The sequence below is a fragment of the Melanerpes formicivorus genome, unplaced genomic scaffold, assembly GCF_026170545.1.
Source record: "Melanerpes formicivorus ecotype bairdi unplaced genomic scaffold, bMelFor1.0.p_v2 SCAF_36, whole genome shotgun sequence".
Classification (NCBI taxonomy): Eukaryota; Metazoa; Chordata; class Aves; order Piciformes; family Picidae; genus Melanerpes; species Melanerpes formicivorus.
The window spans coordinates 2,222,011-2,243,037 of record NW_027142388.1 but is presented as its reverse complement, the minus strand read 5'-3'; the positions used below and the strand labels follow the sequence as shown (position 1 = coordinate 2,243,037).

Here is a 21,027-nt window from a genome sequence, read left to right as displayed (position 1 = left end):
GCCAAAAATCCAAACCAAGACAGAGCATTTCTGAAATGAGTAGGTATTCCATAATATGCTCTTGTTCTGAAAACTTGGCTGTTTACTGACAAAAAATGTCATCCAGAAGTCATGAGGAGTTCCACTTCATCACAGCGAACTATCCCAGCGTAACTAGCAGCCCAGATGCACTCTCCAGCTAGGATGCAAATCTATTGAATATTCATGTGATTCAGGAAAAAGCTGCTGGAAGACAACTCATAGAGGATCCATGGAGAACCTGAAGATCCAGTAAGCCAGAGTGAGGTCTGATGAAATGCTGAACAAAAGTTACAAGTCAGAGCTACTTGGATTGTAACATTTTCCTTTTCCAAGAAAAGAGAAGGGTAACAGTAGCAAGAAGCTCTAAATTCCATTCCGTTTTTCCTCTCCACCACATCATTTATGACATAGAACTTTAAAGAAGCTTCTTACTGCAGCAAAGTAGTTGTAGCTTTGCGTCAGGCTGAGGTGCATACCAAGCACTACGGAAGAGACAGACCTCACTGCTGCGCTCAAAGGCAGCCTGGGAAGGCTGCAAACTTGCACAGTGATTAACATTAAATATTGTGGTGCAGCTTTCTCAGCACTGTCAGCTCACATGCTCCCTCCGTGCTGGAGCCTGTTGTGCACAGAGCTTTTCACTGAAATGATTGACAAACAGCTTTTTGAAAAACTGCTCTGTCAAAGCTGCTCTGAAGATGGAGCTGAGAAGGTGTTGCAGAAGTCACGCGAACGGCATGTTCCCTGAGCAGCTCAGCGTGTCAGCACTGCCACAATTGGAGCTGTCAGAAGCCCACAGTGAAATTCTCACATTGATGAGCACTGTTATAAAAGCAGAATAAATCACTGCTGTTTCTCTCAATGATGAGGATAATCAGCTCTACACAGTTCCATCTGCAGAAATCAGCTTTTACATGCTAGTGCAGGGCCCAAACATATTCGCTAAGAGTAAATTGCCATCTCAGTTTAAAAACAAGAGATTTATGAATTGTCAGAGCAGGTAGAGCACTGCACTGGAAATACAACCACCCTGAAACTGCCTGAAGCAGAATTTAAGAGGCACGTTTACAGCTATTAATATCTAGCAAAACACAATCCTGTTTGCCTTTTAGCAAAGCCCTGTTGAAGGCAACGACTACAACATTTCCTTCTTTTCTAACTTTTGCTCCACTTATAACGGAATTTTTTTAGCCTACTAAATTTTAACCTTTCGTACTGCCTAGAGGCAGAATCAACATTATCAACAGATCTGGAACTGACACAGTCTGCACAGACTACACACAGCTCAGCAAGAAGCTGGTTTTAGAAGCAGAGTTCAAATTGTGCTAATGCCTGCATCAAATTCCAACACCCATTCAACACTTGAGTAAGACATGATTCTTCCAAAGACAGTAACCAGTTAGGAGTTACATTTTACATGGAAGTTAAAGACCAAACACCACAACACAATCTCAGAATTACTAGAATGGCTTTAAAAAGATAAGCCAGCATGAGGATTTCATGCTGGTTTATGACTTTAGGTTGGATTTATATTGCCCTTTTAAGAGGCCTGCATGTTCTATCTCCTGTATAGATACAGCTAAATTCTTAGGGTGGCTTAAAAAAACCCCAAACTATTCTACCATTGTTCTCTGATACAATGTAATAGAGCATAAAATACCTTTGGGGTCAGCATTTGGAAAGAGCCTGTTCCATGGTACCTTATTTTTGTGTGGTAGGGAAAGCAAGTAGTTTCTGGCCTTTAAATTTATTATACAATTCAAATCTTCTTGGGAAGGGGATCCAAGTATACCTGAAAGAAATAACATGCAAGCAGTGCTCATTAAAATGTTTACATCACATTTGCTAAACCTCAATACTAAAAATGCTGGCAAGAGTATTTCAGACTTTACAATTTTTTTTTAGAAGCCTTCAGTCAAAAGATTTAAGTTTGGGTTTTTTTGTCATTCATAAACAAATGCATTTGAGGTTTGTAACCTGTTTAGAAGGTCAAATTAGGAGCTGTGTCTTCAGAAATGGTTAAAAACGTGACCAGCACCAACTAGTATTTTGGAGCTTTTCCTTTTTACAATGCCTCTGCTGATGTACTGAATGAATTGCTGTGTTTCCTCTAGTTAGCCCCCAGATCCCTGATTTGTTATAGAAATCACTGCAGAAATACCCAGAGGGAACAGATGCTACACCTACAGATCCATACGTTTTACACTGACCAGTGAGAGAAAAAAGCGAGCAGCCAAGCCCAGTCTCGCTGGTGGAAAAGATGGAGAGAGACAGATGGACGTAAAAATGCTGCTTCTCTGAAAGCTTACCAAGGATATGGTTGAGTTGGTCAAGGTAGTGTTTTCCTGGAAAGATAGGTCTGTTGGAGAGCATCTCTGCCAGAATACAGCCCACTGACCAGATGTCAATAGACTTGGTGTAACCCTGCAAGTAAAGCAAAAACCACATTCTTGTCAAATCTGTGCATAATTGCAGCAACATGTTACTGGAGCAAATTGTGAAAGTGCATGCAGAGAAACATTTTTCTTTTTAGATGAGTCATGATTGTTCATGCTGTTTGGTTTTTCTGTACAGAATGAAATCATTAAGAACTGTGGACCAAAACACTGCTTGGAAGGGGTGGCAAGGACAGATGTCAGATATGCCTTTCCAAAAGGATTCTTGATGTTCAGCTAAACGTACCACTAACAGAAAACCTGTAGGACTCCCTAATGTTATAGCAAATTTCATGACTTTTGGAAACAAGCTGTTCTTAATTCCATAGCTCCTAAGAGTATGCTAAACATGTGTGAAGAAAGCCACCCTTCTTCCATGTTGGATCTACCACCACATAAATAAGCAGCCTTCAGCAAAGGGGCAAAAGCAACATAGACTGTGGGTTAGCCAACTTGTAAATCACAGCAGTAATGAAGAAGTCAAGAGAAGGCCAAGAACTGTAAAGGGAATTAAAGAAGAATGGAACAAATTTGCCATATTGTCACATGTATGGATAATCTGTCTCATCCACAAGAAATGAAGCACAGGGTAACACAGGGGTGAGCTCACCTCAAGAACCCCTGGCCCTGTAAGCTCCCTTGCCTTCCTCTCCCATATCCTGTTGCCCAACATGCCCCATTTCATTAGCAAGGGGCTTCCCACCAAAGCTGAGAACTTTGCTGGATCCTCAGCCACTTCGGCACTGGCTTCTCCAGACCTGATCACCTGAGTGCTTGTTTTCAAGGCACTGCAATTCTCAAAGGAAATCAGGCTACAGACCAGGAAATATTGAGAAATTATTTTCTTGTAAATATTTTCTTGTGAAAACTGCTGGCAAATATATGTAGATATCCAGAGACAGGGGTAGGTTGCCCTGTGTTCATGTCCTCAATGCAAGTTTATGATAAGCTGGGAAAAACCCCTCAGCTAAAAGTGCATTAGACTATATTGCCACAACAAATCAAGCCCAACAGCCCAAGGAGCAATAATCCTACAGGAACAACAGTCTTTGGGGAGTACAAAATACAGAGACAGATGTCACATCTGTTTTGCTAACAAGTGTTTGGCTGTAGAAACTAGTGCAAAGGTTATGAAGGAAACCCACTACCCATCACTGACACCACACAGGGGCTGGATACACCTTAAGACAGCCAAGAGAGGGGCATAAGAACAATTCCAAGCATAAAAAAAATCCCCAAAGGGCTGATTTCATTAAGACTATGGGGATGCAATTAAGACTGACACACACCAAAGATCACATGCCTTCAGAATCAGATTCACCCTCATCATACATTCTAAACCTAAATCAAGATGTCAAGATAATACTAAGGCAGCATTTGGAAGCCTTGATGAAGGCAGCAGTAAAATGCTCTCATCATCAGCACTTCTGTCCTGCTCTGCAGAAGAGCATTTGATAGAAAGCTTCATGACTGGCAAGGAACTGGACAGCTGGGAACTCAAGCACAAGATTACTCAGTTGCAGTATCCAGTAACTGTATCTGGAATCACAAATTGCTTACAATCCAGTAGCCCTACTGCAAATCCATTACCACATGTGTGTTCCCATCCTAAAAACACAGAAAGGGGATGGCAGGGACCAGAATCAGCACTGACAAGTGAACAGCCAGAAACAGAGGCATGACTGCACTGTGGTTCTCACCTTAGAATTCAGCATGATTTCAGGAGCCCTGTACCAACGTGTGGCCACGTATTCTGTCAAGAATCCTGTGTGATCATGATCTGGATCTGCAACACGAGCCAGTCCAAAGTCACAAATCTGGTTTTAAAGAAATTATATTAAAAAAAAAAAGCATATTAGAGACATACAGCTTCCAACACCACAACATTACCAAGTGCCCTCTCCCTAACCCACAGGTAACACCTACAGACACAGCGATGGGCACCTCTTTATAGGCACAAGTAATTGCAGAGGCTAAGAAAAATGTTTTGGATTAAGTACAAAGCCTATTTGACTCAGCCCAGTAGGGGCCAGGAGGAATAAACAAACAGTTTGGGAAAAACAGATGTTCCTGGTGCACACTTTCTCTCCCTCTATGAGTTTACTGAACAACACCTTCTCTGCCAGGTACATGTGCTCCAACCTGTTATTAGAAATTGACCAGAAAATGGAAAAAGATTAAGATTCCCAGAAAGCAAAATTACCAACACACTGGTAGCCAAGTTCAAGACCCATTTCCACTAAAGCTACCATGATAGCTGCATCTCTGCACGAGAAACATCCTATGCAATCATGAGGTAATGGTAGACTGGAAAGATGACAGGATGCAGAAGGAAGCATGAGCTTGAATAAAAAGAAAAATAGACACAAGAAAATCTCTCTCTCAACTCTGTGTCAGGAAAAGAGTTTTATCTAACCATGAAAAGCAAAATAAACTTTGATCTAGACTAGTAAGTTCAAAAAGGGAAAACGTGGTTTTATTTGTACTCTGTTAAGGAAGCTCTGCAGCTTTAGGAGCTCTTTAGTGTCCTCTCTCCAGAGGGAAATTGCCAAAACTGAAGACATGAAGACAGTGTGCTGGGGTACAGCTGCCGTTCCTTTCCAGAAAAGAAGTGGGGAAACTTGTTGAGTGGCAGTTAAGACATACTCGTGTGCTTTTGCTAACACTCAGCAAACATCACTTTGTGGTAACGCCCAAAGTGCATTTGCATGAAAGAATTGGTACTCTTAAAAAAACAGGGTATCAAATGCAGGAGTGGAAATGGTCAGGAGGTTCCTCTGATGCATGTTTTATGATAGTTTAGTGTTTGATAGCCAAGTGTGTACACTAAGGATATAAGAAAGAGAAGTAACAGTTCACTGTAGTCAATGATGATAGTAACAGATGATCCCACCAAAAACGCTGATAACTTTGTACCCTGGCAATGTGCTCCTGTGCTCTCCTGGAGGGACAGCCTGGGAAACAACTGGCAGATCAGTTAAGGAAGAGGGCATTCAGCTCACTAAAAGTTAGAACTGAAAGACAAGATTCAGCAGCAGACTGTTAAACAGAGAGACTTAAAAGGCAATGATGACATTAATAAATCACGCTGCATGGGATGACTCCTCTGATTTTAACTGCATATTAAGAACCCCCAAGCCTTAGAAAACAAACCCAAAGAGAACCCTTTTAAGCATGCTAAGGTTTTCTCAGGCTACAGAAACAGAGCAGCTGCTTTGCATGCAGCTTACAGAAAACAAATCAGTACAAATAATCAGAAAAGTCTGCTGTAAAGACAGAAGCAAAGAAACTGTGGAGGGCAGCTTGATGGACTGCAGAAAATTATTGTGCAGGCAGACAAAACTGTTGTAATCTCTTCCTCCTAACCTTAGAAAAAAGCTAGATAAGACTACAGGCAAGGAGATTTGTGCAGAATTACAGCATTACACATGGGCAACTGCTATGATTTATTGCTCTTAACACAACAGCAGAATGACACTCTCCAGTCCACAGTCAAGAGAAAAAACTGAATTACAGAAAGTGTCTGTGAATCTCTCAACTCAAGTAGAAAAATGCATATGGGATGGAAAGGAAAACTAATGACAAAGAGAGCTCATTAAAATGACAAAAAGGCCCTGCTGACTAGAGCAGAAACAGTTTAAGCAGAAGAGAAGAAACACCATTAGTGAGAAAAGCATCAAGGTTGAAGCTGCAAGAAAGAGGTTTTTGGCTGTTAGCAGTGTTTTCACCAGCTGCAGAGCGTCAGGAGCATTAGCAAGGCAGAATAAAAGGGAAGCTGCCTGAACTCCTGGTGCAAGGGATGAAGCACAGACTGACTGTACCCTGGTGAGGGCGGACAGTTCTTGCCCCGTGGCAACAGAACACTCTGAACAAAGTAGCTACTTTATTTAAGAGGGGGGGGGAAGAAAATTGTGAGTCCACGATGCCTGTTCAAATAATAATTGGAAGAAGCCAGAGCACCAGAAGGTAGGCTTAGGCTTCTCAGTCACAACTAAACCAAAAGAAACTAATGATAGTCAAAATGCCAAGAAAATTTTGCCTAAGTCATTGTAGAGAATAAAAACCTGCATGAACCCAGGTATGTCAGCCAGTGCTTCATGCCTCAGAGAGATAGAACAGATGCTACTAGGAGAGAAGGAATGACTTCCTGTTAAACAAGTCAATTCATAAAATGCCAGCATCCTATTTATATAGATATTTATTAATCTTATTTATATTTGTGTTTTCATATATATATCTCTTCCACTTCTTCAAAACAGTCTTCTTGCAATCAGTATCAGGTATGTTTTTCATTTGTTTGTTGTGGGTTTCTTTAAACAGAGATGGCTTAAATAGGATGAAGCCCTTGAGCAGATGGGAAGCTGTATGAGGATCATGTACATATGACCGTTTACTAAGCACATGAAACAACAGCCAAGAGTGCTGCAATACCTGAAGCTGTCTCACTGAGCAGTCTGTGTGTACATATGCATTTGTATAAAGGGAAAAGAAGAGGCTTCCCCTAATTGTAGTTGTTAATGAGTTGTAGTTAAAACACTTGCATCCTTAGAGTAATTGATGGAATTCTGGAGCAGTATAACTTGCTGTTTTCCTCAAAAAAACCCCAAAACAACCAACCACCATTTAAAATCCAAGTACCTAATAACTGTTGGATGTTTAATACTTGGGACTGTTCCCTGTGTGGACAGAAAAGCACAACTTAAAAATGACATTGCCAGAGCATGTCACAGGAACAGACTCACCACTCAAGCAAGCTGGCACGCTGCAATATACCAGTTGAGAATCTGTTTAAAATACTATGGACATCATTTTCTGAAATCTTAGTGCCACTGGCCTAGGAACATTATGTGGTCATGGGAGATTTTATCCAAGTGATTTCATTTACAGAACTGAAACAGGTCAAACTGCTGGATACAGACAATATTGTGAAAATATTACCAAAATTGTTCAGTGCTACTTTAGAGACTACTCCATGCTGCAGTATGAGAGCATGTATTAGTCTCACTCATGGGAAAGATGCCAGGCTGCTAAAGAGAAGACCAAGATCTTCACTACGCAGGACCCTCACTGGAGAGAGATTCCAAGGTAGTAGTTTTCATGGACTCCCAAATCTAATCTTCCACTGCAAATATGTAACAAGAGACAGTAGCTAATTCAAATTATGTACTTCCACAAACTTTCATTCACCCTGTGGTAAATCATATTTAAGGTCACATTTAAGTCTGTAGCAATGCCCAAGTAAACAGAAACAGCTTTAGGTTCTGCACTCCTTTCTGCCCTGAGCCTTTTGGCTGCTTCGGACAATCTATAGGGTTCACAGCCAAATTGTGTCATTACAGACTCTTCCCTGGAAATGGAGTCTATGATCCAGAGGTCAAGGTCATGTTTTAGAGAAGAAAGAAGGAGCTCTTGTTACAACCTATAGGACTCTGAGCTCCAGAAGAGATCAACAGCTTGCTCCCACAATGCCATTAAAGAAAGAAGCTAATGGCATTACCACTAAAGATGAACAAACGTTCCATGAACACACTGTGGTTTGTGTTTAGGTACAAGAACCAGGTTTATAGGCACACACGTGTATAGCTGAGACAGGCTTGCAGAACAGCCCTAAAAGAAGCAAGTTAGTACAAGCTCAGTATTCATAAGGCAAGGCCTAACATCTACTACTTTTCTCTCTGATTCTGTTTAAGCTTTAGATGTGGTATGAGTACAAGCCCAGAGTTCCCTTTAGGTTATGAATAGGCATGTGCTCTGTCACACAGACTACTCTGCACTAGGTAGCACATACTGCAGCAGCACACTGCTTTTAAACTCCTATAGAAGAAATGGTAACAGTACTCATTAAGGTCACTCTGTAGTGGTTTGCCATACAACCAGCCCCCTTTCTTTTTCATGACCACTTTGTGTTAAAACATTGCCTTTTATTGTTTTATTGCCTCTAATTGCACAGAACAGAGCTACACTCAAAGCATTCTTTCCTGCTTCCAATGCACAGTTCCTATGGATTTTACTTCTTTCTTTCATTAAGGGGTTAATGTCTTGAAAGGATCTGATGTAATAACAGCTGCTGAAATCCCATAGCAAGAGTCAGAGGTGACCAGTCCAGCAGTACCATGCATCAGGAAAAGCTGACAAGTAGCAATGGGAATGTGAAGCAGACTGCTCGGGTAGCTAGCATTTAGAACAGACAGGCACACAAACAGCAGAGACTTCTCATGGCATTGTGACACTTGGAAGGCCACCACCTGGTTTACATTTTGAAGAAGGTATTTTTGGCTTGCTTGGTTGGGTTTGGAGTTTTTTTTATGAGAAAGCTAGAGCTAGTATAAAAACTAAAGCATAATTAGGTGCAACACAGTGTGGTGCAACAAACTCCTGTACCACATCAGATCAAAGCACTGTGAGCTCTGCAATCTTGCTCCATCAGTGGCCAACAGCAAACACAATGTACAACACTCCAGTGTTACCGAGTCTCTCTCATCTTCCATGGATGAGACTAGAGGCAGCATTTTCTTCTACTAACTTGGTAGAAGTTATTTTTTTTCATACTAACTTGGTGGTTTTTCTTCAATACCTGCAAGGCTCTGTGGTACTGAATTCCACAGCTTAACAACACTGCAAGTAAACTTTCGTGTCCTTTCACCGAGCGCACCTCCTGCTCCTTCCATCCCTTCTCCAGCCTTTTCAACAGGTAAAGACAGTGAATGACTTCTCTACTCACTCTCCTGATCCCACTAACAATTTTGTCAAATTCTGCTGGATTCATTGTTTCCCTCAAGCACTATCTTCCAGTAGAGGAGTCCCAGGCTAAACAGTTCTTCCTGATATGGAGAGAAGTACCCTAAAGTCCTGGTCTTCTCACTCTAAAAGGATAAGGAGAAGTGTGGTAACTGATCACTCCGGACTGAAGACTCAAAACCAACAGAAAGCTATAGAATGACATGTTTTCTGTTTTATTCTCTACTTCTGCTCTAATTTTTCACACTTTGTTTGCTTTACTGAATGCACTGAGCTGACATTTTCCAAGAATCATAACGGCTCTGAGATCATCCTTCTGTAGTATTAACCAGTACAGAGCCCATCACTGGAAATGTAAATCAGCAAGATTCTCTCACCAAGCAATTACTGTGCATGTGATCAGCCACTGACTTTCAGATGCCATTTGAGCTGCCTGCTAATGTGAAATCCTCTTCAAGTAATGAAAACTTAAAACAGGGAAATCAAGACCTGAAATGTATATAATTTTGAGTTTACTATCTATGTAAATATAATTCTGCTCCAGAGTATTTTCACCCAGCTTTCATTTTCACTAACTATGAGTACAGTGTACAGCTCTGGGGCCCCCAACATAAGGACATGGACCTGCCTGAACAGAGCAGAGGAGGTGACAAAGATGACCAGAGGGCTGGAGCACCTCTCCTGTGAAGGCAAGCTGAGTGTTGGGCTTGTTCAGCCTGCAGAAGAGATGACTCCACGGAGACCTTATGGTAGTCTTCTAGTACCTAAAGGAGGGCTACATGAAAAGCTAGACAGGGACTTTTCACAAGAGCATGTAACAACAGGACAAGGGGGTAAAAGCTCTAAACTGGAAGAGGCTAGACTTAGATTATGTGTCAGGAAGAAGAGCAAGAGCATGAGGCACTGGAACAGGCTGCCCAGAGAAGCTGTGGATGTCCCCTTCCTGGAAGCATTCAAGGCAAGGTTTGATGGGGTTTTGATCAACCTGGTCTAGTGGAAATTCCCCTGCCCATGGAAGAGGAGGTGGAACCAGATGATCTTTACGGTCTCTTCTAGCCCAAACCATTCCATGATCCAAAGAGGCTGTTTCCATGTCACCCTCCAGGTGGAAACAGTGAAGCATTTATTAAATCAGCATAACACTGCATGCTTACTCAATCTTAACAATGACTGTATCAAACGCGAACACGCTTGGCAATCTTTCCAGGATAAAAAGCACGTTAATCACCAGTAACAAACCCCCATGCATGGCTCTAGCAGGTAGTCAAATCTGTAAGAAATTTCAACTAACCTTGAGATCACAAGTGGTGTTAAGCAGCAAATTGGAAGGTTTGAGGTCACGGTGAAGCACGTTGGCTGAGTGGATATATTTTAAGCCTCTCAGAATCTGGTAAAGGAAATAACAAATGTGGTCGTTGCTGAGGTGTTGAGTCTTTAGGAGCTTGTAAAGATCTGTCTCCATAAGATCTTGCACAATGTATCTGTAAAGCATCAGATGTAAGGCAGCAAAACAAATGTGGTGTCACGTTAGATATCAATGAACAGTACCCATGAAATCGCTAAGTTTCTCTCTCTTACTTGCTGCTTTATGACAAAAAGGAAACTATGTAGCTGCTTCATACTTTACAAGTTTTGAATCAAATCAATCCTGTTACATGATGCAGCCCTTTACAGAATAAAGACGCACCAGTATGTGGCCCTCTCAAGTTAATCATCATAAACCCCTATTTCTTTATGTTAGAGCCTGATTTTTACTGGAATCTTAGTACGATCAGATTCCTATCCTGCTTGCTTCCAGTTGTACAAAAGCATGAAGGTAGAAGATCTGTTCATTTCTGATGAGTCTTCTCTGCCATCTCTCCACCTGAAACATCCAGCTGTTACTCTCTTTTACTACAGATTTATTATGCTGTGTTGAACACAATGGTTTGTCACTTACCAAAATTAAATCCAAGTATTTTGAGTCAGATGATGATTTATTTTTTTAAAGACTGGAATGACCCTAAAGAAAAAGGATTTTCCCCCACCCCTGCTTTGGCAGGAATGAGTTAAGTAACATTTTCTCCTGCCTTAATTCAATTTGGCTGCAAACCCCTTGGGGTGTAGTTCCCTGCTCACTTTTCACTGAAACAGGATTTTGTGCAAACACACTACTGCTGCCATTCCTGCTGGGCATTCCCATCCTCTCCTCTGGGCATTCAGATTGGATCACACAGCTGGGATATCTTTGTACAGGCAGCATGCACTGCAAAACGGGGGGAGGAGCATGTTTTGCTGTATTTTATTGCCTTTTTTTCCCCAAGATGCACCCATTAGGAACATTTTAGACAATCATAGTGGAGTTTGGCCATTTAATTTTCTCCCCAAAGCAACCAGTTCTAAGCAAATACAGTTTTAAGATTAAGTGATTAAATCATCTCTACAGTCTTGAGTTCTGCCTTGGAAGACAGAAATGATCTTTTTCTTCTCCTGTAAAAGAACAAGCATAACTACTGTTCATCTGCATATCAAATCCATCTATGCATTCATAAAACTGAACAAACACTATGAGCTTCCCTTTCAATTTGCAAGAGAAACTAAATTGTATTAAATCAGCAGAAGGATGAAAAGGAAGAAATAATCAAAACAGAAAAGGAGGAAACCACCACTAAGTACACAGAATAACTTCAGACTTTGAAAGGATACACATCTTTCATTTGTTCAATAGTTGGAGCTCTGATAATATCGTTTATTCCAATAATATTCTCATGCCTGAAGCGCAGTAGGATCTTAATCTCTCTCAGAGTTCTCTGGCAGTATGTCTGATGCTCAAAGGGACTGATTTTCTTTATAGCAACTCGAACTTTGTTGACATTATCATAGGCAGAACTAGAAGAGAATCAATGACATTAGTTATAAGGAATATTGATTTATTTCAGTTCAGAAAGCAAGGACACAAATGCAGCTGAACAGGGGCTGGTGCATTTATTTTTATCAAAGAGACAAAAGTGGCAAATGTCTTTTAGTTTGATGAACAGACAAAATACTGTGGTTCCATCACCAGCCTATTTGGGTATCTACAGGTCATCAGCTTGCCCAACTGACTTGAGAGTCTGCTGATTCTTGGGTACCTGAACAAAGAAAGAAGTGTTCACCTTCTTGATCAGCCTGTGGAACAAGTTTGAGTCTTTTTCTATGTGTTGTAATCAAAAAGAAGTTTGAGAGAAAAAGTTTGAGTTAAGCCATTCACATAGGGGTGCAGAAAGCCTTTGAAATCATCTTTCAAGCAGCAGAATTCCACATCCTATGACTAACTCCTGCAAGTAATTCCAATTGTCACAACCTTTTACTCCTCCATCAAGCTACACTGTCAGCACTGTCTCCACAAAGAACAAAAGGGATGGACAGTTTGTAAACAGTTCTAAAGGTAAGAGTTGGAGAAGGAATGCATCCAACCACACACATGAAGCAAAAGCAAGCAGCAGCCCTAGGAGGTAACAGGGTGACTGTGACCTGTGCTGTTCCAGGAATGTCAAGTCAGAAGCTCAGGATGGCATTCCAAGCTGTACCAATACAGCAGTCCCAGCATTTCTGCTCAAAAAGCCTCTGCATTTATGAAGAGTATCACAGCCTGAGCCTAATGCAAAGGTCTAGCAAAACACACACAGTTTTCTAAGATTTCTAGTATTAATCTTAAACATTTTAGGATGTTTTCCATGGTCTTGCATATATGGATGACAAAGCATCTCATCAGAACAGTTTTTCTTTCTATCAAAAGTATATGGCAATTTAATTCAATAGAATTGAAATGTGTGCACATGAGCCTCGCTCCTTTCAAATGTCTTACAGCTCACCATTACATTGTTTGGAAATGCAAAAAGAGTCCATGTAAAGATTTCTGATAGCCTCAGCTATTTCACACAGAAATATAAGCACACTGGAAAGCCAGATGGGTTTGACATTCCATCAGCTCTCTGTAAGAGAACGTTCCTTGAACCTCTCTTGACTGGCCTTACTCTGCTGACATCTCCAGGTATCTGGTAATCAAGTGAAGCAGAATGAAATATAAAAACCCAATTAGAAAAAGGAGACCTAAAAGGAATTCAAATGCCTGGCCACATCAAGCTGCTTCTACCACTAAGCAGATGATGCACCGAGGTGTTTGAGACACTACTGTTAGCACTGTATGCAAAAGTGTTTAACATTTCTCACTTTCATTATTAAAAATGCCACAGAATTTGCGCTGCCCGCATGACCTCTGCACAGCTCCTGCTTGAGCAGTGCCATCTATGCATGATCTTTCCACTCTGACCTGCCTGCATCTGTAACTCCAGTCTATGACCACAGACAGACGGCTCAATTTATTTGCCTCTGGAAACACTGAACTCAAATGCTCCAGTGCTTTGAAATTCCACATGCTAAGCAAGTATTCATTACAACTGCTGCTGTTACATATGTATAGATAACACATTAGCAGTTCAGAAGTCCCAAAATAGATAATAACAAAGTGCCATAAGTGGAACTTGGCATAGCCTTCAAGAGCACTTGGTCTGCAGTAATTTTCTTAGTTAATCACCTGTGGTGTTTACAATATACCTGTAAGGCAAGTCACAAGGAGAAAACAAGACTTGAAAATATTCTGATGCATGAGCAGCCTGTATTTGGGAAAGAAATTAAAGCAGCCTAGGGATCATTTTATCATTACAAACCAACCTTCTACCACCTTCTTTTTATCGACTTAAGCATTATTTTTTTATCCCACAATGCAAACTCTTCCTTTCAAAATTCTGGACAGCAGCAGCTATGCAGAGCAGGAAAAGGCAAAATGCTAATATTTACCAATTGAAGCTGCTTAAACAAAAGCTCCTAATCTCTTACAATATTTCCTAAATCTCTAATTGCTTCCCAAGCAGAGGTTGCTTGCTGATGAAAAATATGCATCTTCCCTTGTACAGATTCAGTGAACCTGAATCCATCCGTTAAATACGCCAAGATCTCCTCTCTTGTAGCAGTTTCTCTTACAGTTCTTGAAGCATTTTCTTAGCAAAAGGTTTATGCCGTTATTTAATTTTGCTTTCAGATGGCTCAACTGTAAACACATGATTCAGTGTGGAGAAGAGCTGACTATTTGCATTAAAGATGCAATCAGTTTCCTCTCTGCTGTACATTCCGCATACAGTCATTTTTCTGTTCGTGTCAGAAGATCTCGCCATGCTGCTGTAGCAAAGTATGCACTGCTCTCGCCACTGCAAAGCCTCAGCTAAGGAGAGTAAAACCAAGACACCACCTAGCTGAAACATTAACACTGGATTTGTTTCTGTGGTCACACTTTCTCAGATAGGAGCTTTTCTCTACCTTGAATAAATGTATGAAAGACTATCTCAATTCCTACAAGCAAGAAGCTAATCACAGCAGCAGTTAGGTACACTTGTTTATATTACTTGTTGTATATTTTTAATATGCATAGTACTGGTACACAGAGAAACCTGTGTTATAAAGTTAACACCATTTCATGTTCTCAGAGTCAGCCCTCAAACCAAAGATGGCTTTGAGGAAGCTCTGCAACCCTTAAAAAACCAAAGCTTGTTCAATTGGACACGTGCTGCAGGCAGCTGTAAAAGCTACATCTTAGAGTGAATTCCGTGGAACTGCAGAGTCACTCCTCCCTCATGCACCTATGCTACACTCAGAGACCTGTTTGGCCTGTGAACCCACATAGCCATACCTGTTTCACTCCCTAGGAAACTAACAAATTAGGGTGCTTTGCAGGTCAGACTGAACCATTTCCCAAAGCTTTCCCAGTCCTTCACAGTTTCCATCCAACTGCCATCTACCATCAACACCAGAGTTAACCACTACCCTCCAGAACTCTGCTGAAGAAATAAGCTGTTTGTACACAGTGTCTATTGTAGTGCTTGCAAAAGAAACAACTGTAGAAAGTGCAAATCCAAACCCTGGATGCAGTAACTGACTGCAGTTAGTATAGCAGCTTATCACTTGACGCAGGATTCGTCTTGCTTAGCCTTAGCTAGAATTAGAGATCTAATTTTACAATAATCACCTCTGCTGCCCCTGCAGTCCACCCAGGAACTGCTCCACAGACACATCCCACGTTTGGATTATTTGTATTTTGGAAGAGCTTTCCCAGAATGCAGGGTCTAACCTAGCTGTCCAGGCTGCCAGCTTCCACTGCTTGCCCAACAACTGCTTGTTGTCACCGAAGTAGTGAGCTAGGGCTCCTTCTAAAGGCAAGAACCTTCCATTGCCTAAACTATTTTTCTCTTTTTCCAGAGAAGGTAAAAGCCTGTAGAGTGGGAAGAACAGTTCACATACTAACAACTTTCAGAGTGTTGACTTAATAGATTTTGGTTTCTAATCATTAACCACACGTACCAATCACTGCACAGAGAACTTCAGCAGTCTGTGTGTTATTCACATTATGATTAATCCAGTTACTGACACTTTAAATATTCAGAAGGAAGGATTGATTTCCACCCCACTGATGTGCAGCTTCAGGAGCTGATGCAAGCATTCAGCTGTGAGTGCTATTTATCTGTAATGTGATAAATTTAAATATAGATTTTGCAATTGCCCCACTCTGGTATGCACAATATCATTCCTATTTCAAGCTGTGGTTACCATCCTGTGACAACCTGCAACAGCACCATTATTTAGATACTCTTAAGACACCAGGTGAAAATCAATACAAGCCCTAGGAGCAGAGTTTATTATTCCTAATACTAAGTATCTTGTAAACACAGAACAAAGTTTTGACTAAGTAAAACAGCTTGTAGGGCTATACAAAATAAACATGTGAGCATTTATAACCCAAGATGTTGCACCACAACTTTTAAAGGCAGTTATTTTACCCTTCTATTGCTCCAGCACCACCTCCCTTTCCAAAAGAAGCCCAGGGTGGGGCTGCTTCCAAACGCAATGACCAGGAAGTGCTCAGCAGTGTCTGAGCAGCCTACTAACAGCCCAGATGAAGCCCCGACATGCGGCCCCTCTCCCATTAACTCCTCCTCAAGGAAGGAAAGCTTTTTGCTAGACACACTGGGCCAAGTGCCAAAGCTTAGCTCCTTCTACCCACAATGGCTGCTGCATGTTCTTCCATCCACTCCTATTCTTCACGTTTCAGTTTGGAGCAGAACTGGAACAAGTGAGAGCATGCCGCAGCTGCCGGGAGGAAAGGAGCCAGCTCCTGGCAATCGCTGGATCCCACAGAGAGCTGTTTCTTCATGGAACCATTGTAAAACAACTGCCTTCTCTGGCAGCACCCCCATCCTCGGTACACTCCTCTGCCACCCTGTCTGAAAGCTTCCTGGGATATTCTTCCACTACTTCTAAGATCACTCACCCCAAGGCTGTTTTACAGGCTGCTCTCAGCATTTGCATGCACACACACAAAAACACACAACGCTACCGGCAAGCATCCCATTTCCAACTCTAAATAAAAGGCCGATTTGAAGTTTAAGAAGGACGTTTTATCAGTAGCTTTGTGTTGCTGTGGAAACAAGATTCCAAGGGCATATCCAGGGACAAGAGTCTTTCTGAAATATTGAATAATTCCGCTTGCAACCAGGAGAGGAAAGGCAAAAATAATTCCCAGCAAACAAGCTGATCTGTGAAGATCTTCAATCTTTTCACTCAGTCTACATTTAGTTCAATCACAGACATTTCTGTAACATGCTGACATTTATCAAGTTATGATGCAAATAGCTGAAATTTATTTTTAAGGCTGCTGTAAGTAAAATAACACAGTGTTTTGATATAGGAATAACCAGCAGTACCATAACAGACTGCTCACTACGATCTTCGGGGGTGGAGGAAGGTAGTGCTATGGGCACCAATTTCTGGAGGGGGCCAATTAGGGTTTTTTTGTTTGTTTTAATCAAGCTTAGTTGTTCAAAAAAAGAGATTACTTCTCCCAGTCCCTTCTTATGTGCAGTTTTCTTTCTACACCTTCAGCTGTGAAGCTGTGACTTCAGAACATCAGACATGCCTACTGTATGCCGCTTCGGTTCAACTGGTCTTCAGAAAATAAACAACTCTTACATTTCAGAGTTCTGTCTGTTTCTTGCCTTCCCACTTAACCTCCTCATTTCAGAGGTTTTCAGGTTCCCTGCCACCAAGATTTCCTTTGATAGCATCTCTGCCAAAGTTAACATTTAGGCAAACTTCACTGTTGTCTTTAAAGGCCCCCTGTGAAATAGCACCCACTGCTCATAGCACCCACTGCTTTTGGTAAGGCATTACGACTGCAAATATCACTTTCTTCTCTACACAGAAACTTAAAAGACAGTTCCAGTGGGAATCAATTTCAAGTTAAATTGTTAGAGCTTGACAACATCTGAAACAACCTAAGGGCTCAGGAAATTAAAAGGAGCGGTTGTGGTTCACTCTCCTCGGTGCCCAACAGCCCTGCCTCTTCCTCACTTTTTGGGCTGGAGCGGTGACTTTCTTTGTGCCAGTTCAGAGAACTGCAGAAGCTCAAAGCCAAAGGAGGTTACAGCCAGGAGCAGCCAGCATCAGCACTCACAGGAGCCTGTGTCTGTCACCTCAACTTACCACCTTTACACTTTACTTTTCATGAAGCAACTTTTCAGCTAAAATAGTTTTCTCACAGAGCTAACTCTAGAGCAGTGTAAGCACCAGTTGAGGAGCAGGAAGGAATGGCATGGAAGGAAAGGCACAAGTCAGTCATGGAAACCACAGCTTATCTAGGCCCAGCCATCATGAGAGCTAAACCTCCACAGGAGCTGATGCAGTGCTGACTTCCTCCTCCTGTGCTTATGGCTTCTCAAAAGGCAACAAAAAGCCACCAAGACGGCAACCGCAGGCCAGTTACATACCCACTGCTACTCCAGAGCCTGGAAAACAACCACCACCCCCCTCTGGCAGCAAAGCACGAACTAGGAATGTATGCAGGAAACATCTCCCCCTTTCCCAGAGAGAAGGGAGAGCACTGCCAGAGCTGTGAGGGGTAACAGTAGTAACACGCTTTACTCTTTTGTCTAGTAAGGTTCTCACTTGACTTACAGCCTAAAATCAGTTTTAGGTAAAGGAAACACACAAGATCTAAACAACTACTACATTCTCCAGTCATTAGCTTATTTGATTCCACACAATACAAACCTTGAGAAGAGACAGTTCACAGTACTCCAACACAAAATAAATTAGACCATGAACAAAATCGTTTCTGCATACTCAGAAGCAGGGCTCTTCCTCACCCTGCAGAAGCATCAGTGCAAAGTGAAACTTAGCACAAAGCACTAGAGAAAGCAAGCTCATTGCTGCTGCCCACTCTGCCATGGTTCGTTCAGTATTCCACTTGCAAAACAAAACCCCCAACCCACTAGCACAAGTGTGCATCTCCCCACTATCAGAAGCTACTTCCCTCCAGCCTCAGCTTGCAAGGCATCTTTTGCACGTTTTTTCCTTCTTTTTACAAAGGCATGCCAACTGTAAACCCTTGTCCCTCAACACAGTACTGCATTCTGCTGAGACCTGGTATCAGCATCAAGACATGCTGGCTACTGTAACTAAGAGATTTCACAGTTCTGGGACATTCAGAGAAATCCAACAGGAAAGTCTGCCTGAATGTCACTTGGGGTAATTTGCACCATCCAAGTCCCAATAAAACTGATCAGATTCCAGATGAATCAGCTTGAGGAGTACCCATTTGTAGTGCTCAAATGACTTCCAAGTTTTACTCAGGACACATCAGCAATAATTGGTGGAGCAAACTGCCTTCCCTCCAAACAAGCCAGGAGTAAGGTACTGCAGTGACAGCTGCTAATTTTACCAAAAACCTGCAAAATGAGGTAATTGCATATTATAAACGCTAAGCCTAATTACAAGTCGCTGGAACTTCAAACATACTCACTGCATAGAGGAATTGCTTTCTACCATGTAACAAAAAGTCTCATTTGCATTCTAATCACCACAAAGTATTTCAGCATTTGGTGAAAACTCTTAAAACACAAAAGGAGCACTTGCAAGAGAACAAGATTTTTCCTGTAATAGAATTTAGGCTGTTGTGATTTTAGCTAATGCTAAACAAGACAGTATAAACCTGTGCAGAACTCCACCGAAAACTGGACCATCGTGACACCTCCAATAGAGCAATTACAGTATAACTCAGGTTGGAAAGGACCTCGAGGATCATCGAGTCCAACTGTTTCTGTCCCAGCCTTTCTGCAAGCCACATGAAATACAGCTTGGTATTTCATCCACCGTGGGGAGGCAGCTGGGCTGGCCACCTCTTGGCAGCCCTTCCTTCAGCCAGCTTGCTAGGTGTAACACAGATAAATAACCTGAAACAAACTACACTTTGCTGCATTTCACATACAGTTTAATCATAGTATCATTCAGGGCTGGAAGGGACCACAAGGATCATCTAGTTCCAACCCCCCTGCCATGGGCAGGGACACCCCACACTACATCAGCCTGGCCAGAGCCTCATCCAGCCTGGTCTTAAACACCTCCAGGGACGGGGCCTCAACCACCTCCCTGGACAACCCATTCCAGGGTCTCACCACTCTCATGGTGAAGAACCTCCTCCTCACATCTAGCCTGAATCTCCCCACCTCCAGCTTCATTCCATTCCCCCTAGTCCTATCACTACCTGAGATCCTGAGAAGTCCCTCCCCAGCCTTCCTGTAGGCCCCCTTCAGATACTGGAAGGCCACAATTAGGTCATCTCGGAGCCTTCTCTTCTGCAGACTGAACAGCCCCAACTCCTTCAGTCTGTCCTCATAGGAGAGGTGCTCCAGCCCTCTGCTCATCCTCATGGCCCTTCTCTGGACACGTTCCAGCACCTCCATATCCCTCTTGTAATAGGGGCTCCAGAACTGGAGGCAGTACTCCAGGTGGGGTCTCACCAGGGCTGAGTAGAGGGGGAGGATCACCTCCCTCGACCTGCTGGCCACACTTCTCCTAAATGTAAGTCCTGTTCTAAACTATCTTTAGAGCCCCATATGCTTCATTTGAGTGATGTGGAAATCAACATCAAATATAATTGAAATCCTTTAATAAAATGGTGTGAAGTTTAAGTTTTTTTTCCCCAAAGATGAATTGAGAAGTTCCTAAAATACCTCAGTTTATTTTCTAGATGATCAGAACAACATCCAACTTCCTCCATTATCAGTGCCTGCTCACAGGGATGAAGGCCAGCCAGGGACTGGGCTGCATTACTAAGCCCAGGTTAAGCAAAGTGATTACTGCTGTGAAGCCACATGTGGAATACTGCATCCAGTTCTTCCTCTCTCCCAGCACTGGAGCAAGTCCAGCAGAAAAGCATTAGGATGCACAGAGGGATGAAGGACATGACATACAAGAGAAACGCTCAGGAAACTGATTTTGTATAGGCTGGAGGGGAGAAGGGGGGAGGATGGGAAGCATCTAACTGCTCACTGAAGTTACAGAAGGGAGAATTGCAGAGAATACTGATCCAGACTTTTCCCAGAAGGAAGAATAGGCAACAGTTGCACGTTGCAGCAAGGGAAACCCTTGCATTAGGGGCAGAAGTTTCACTGGGCCATTGGTTTAACACTAGAAGTGGAAGCTGCCCAGAAATGTGAATCCCCATCCCTGGAGAATTTGGAAACACCGAGACGACAGCTTGAGCGACTTGATCTACTTCTCACATCAACTCTGCTTCGAGTAGGAGGTTGAACTACATGACCTCAGGAAGTCCCTTTCAAGCTATATTATGCTGTGAAATATTCCACAGCAAGTTGTCACAAAGTAAGTTTATTAAGTATCCAATTGATCAGTTAATTCATTTCTAGATCACAGCTGAAAGCTATGACACACATTAAAAAAATCAACATTAAAAGTGCTAAAAAAA

General features: G+C 42.1%; 1 protein-coding gene and 1 long non-coding RNA gene across 2 annotated transcripts in view; one reads left to right on the top strand and one right to left on the bottom strand.

Moving 5' to 3' along the window:
- Window positions 1-4,162, top strand: part of LOC137450576 (uncharacterized) — a 32,719-nt gene extending 28,557 nt beyond the window's left edge. Inside the window, exon 5 of the long non-coding RNA XR_010989604.1 lies at window positions 2,596-4,162. This is a non-coding gene — a long non-coding RNA (uncharacterized lncRNA). The remainder of the gene's footprint in view (window positions 1-2,595) is intronic.
- The window catches only part of MAPK1 (mitogen-activated protein kinase 1), a 35,356-nt gene that overhangs the window by 7,710 nt on the left and 6,619 nt on the right, over window positions 1-21,027 (bottom strand). Inside the window, exons 2-6 of the mRNA XM_068157277.1 lie at window positions 11,880-12,062; window positions 10,486-10,675; window positions 4,157-4,273; window positions 2,331-2,445; window positions 1,682-1,813 (exon numbers count right to left, since the gene is read on the bottom strand). Of these exons, the coding sequence (XP_068013378.1) occupies window positions 1,682-1,813; window positions 2,331-2,445; window positions 4,157-4,273; window positions 10,486-10,675; window positions 11,880-12,062 (737 nt within the window). The remainder of the gene's footprint in view (window positions 1-1,681; window positions 1,814-2,330; window positions 2,446-4,156; window positions 4,274-10,485; window positions 10,676-11,879; window positions 12,063-21,027) is intronic.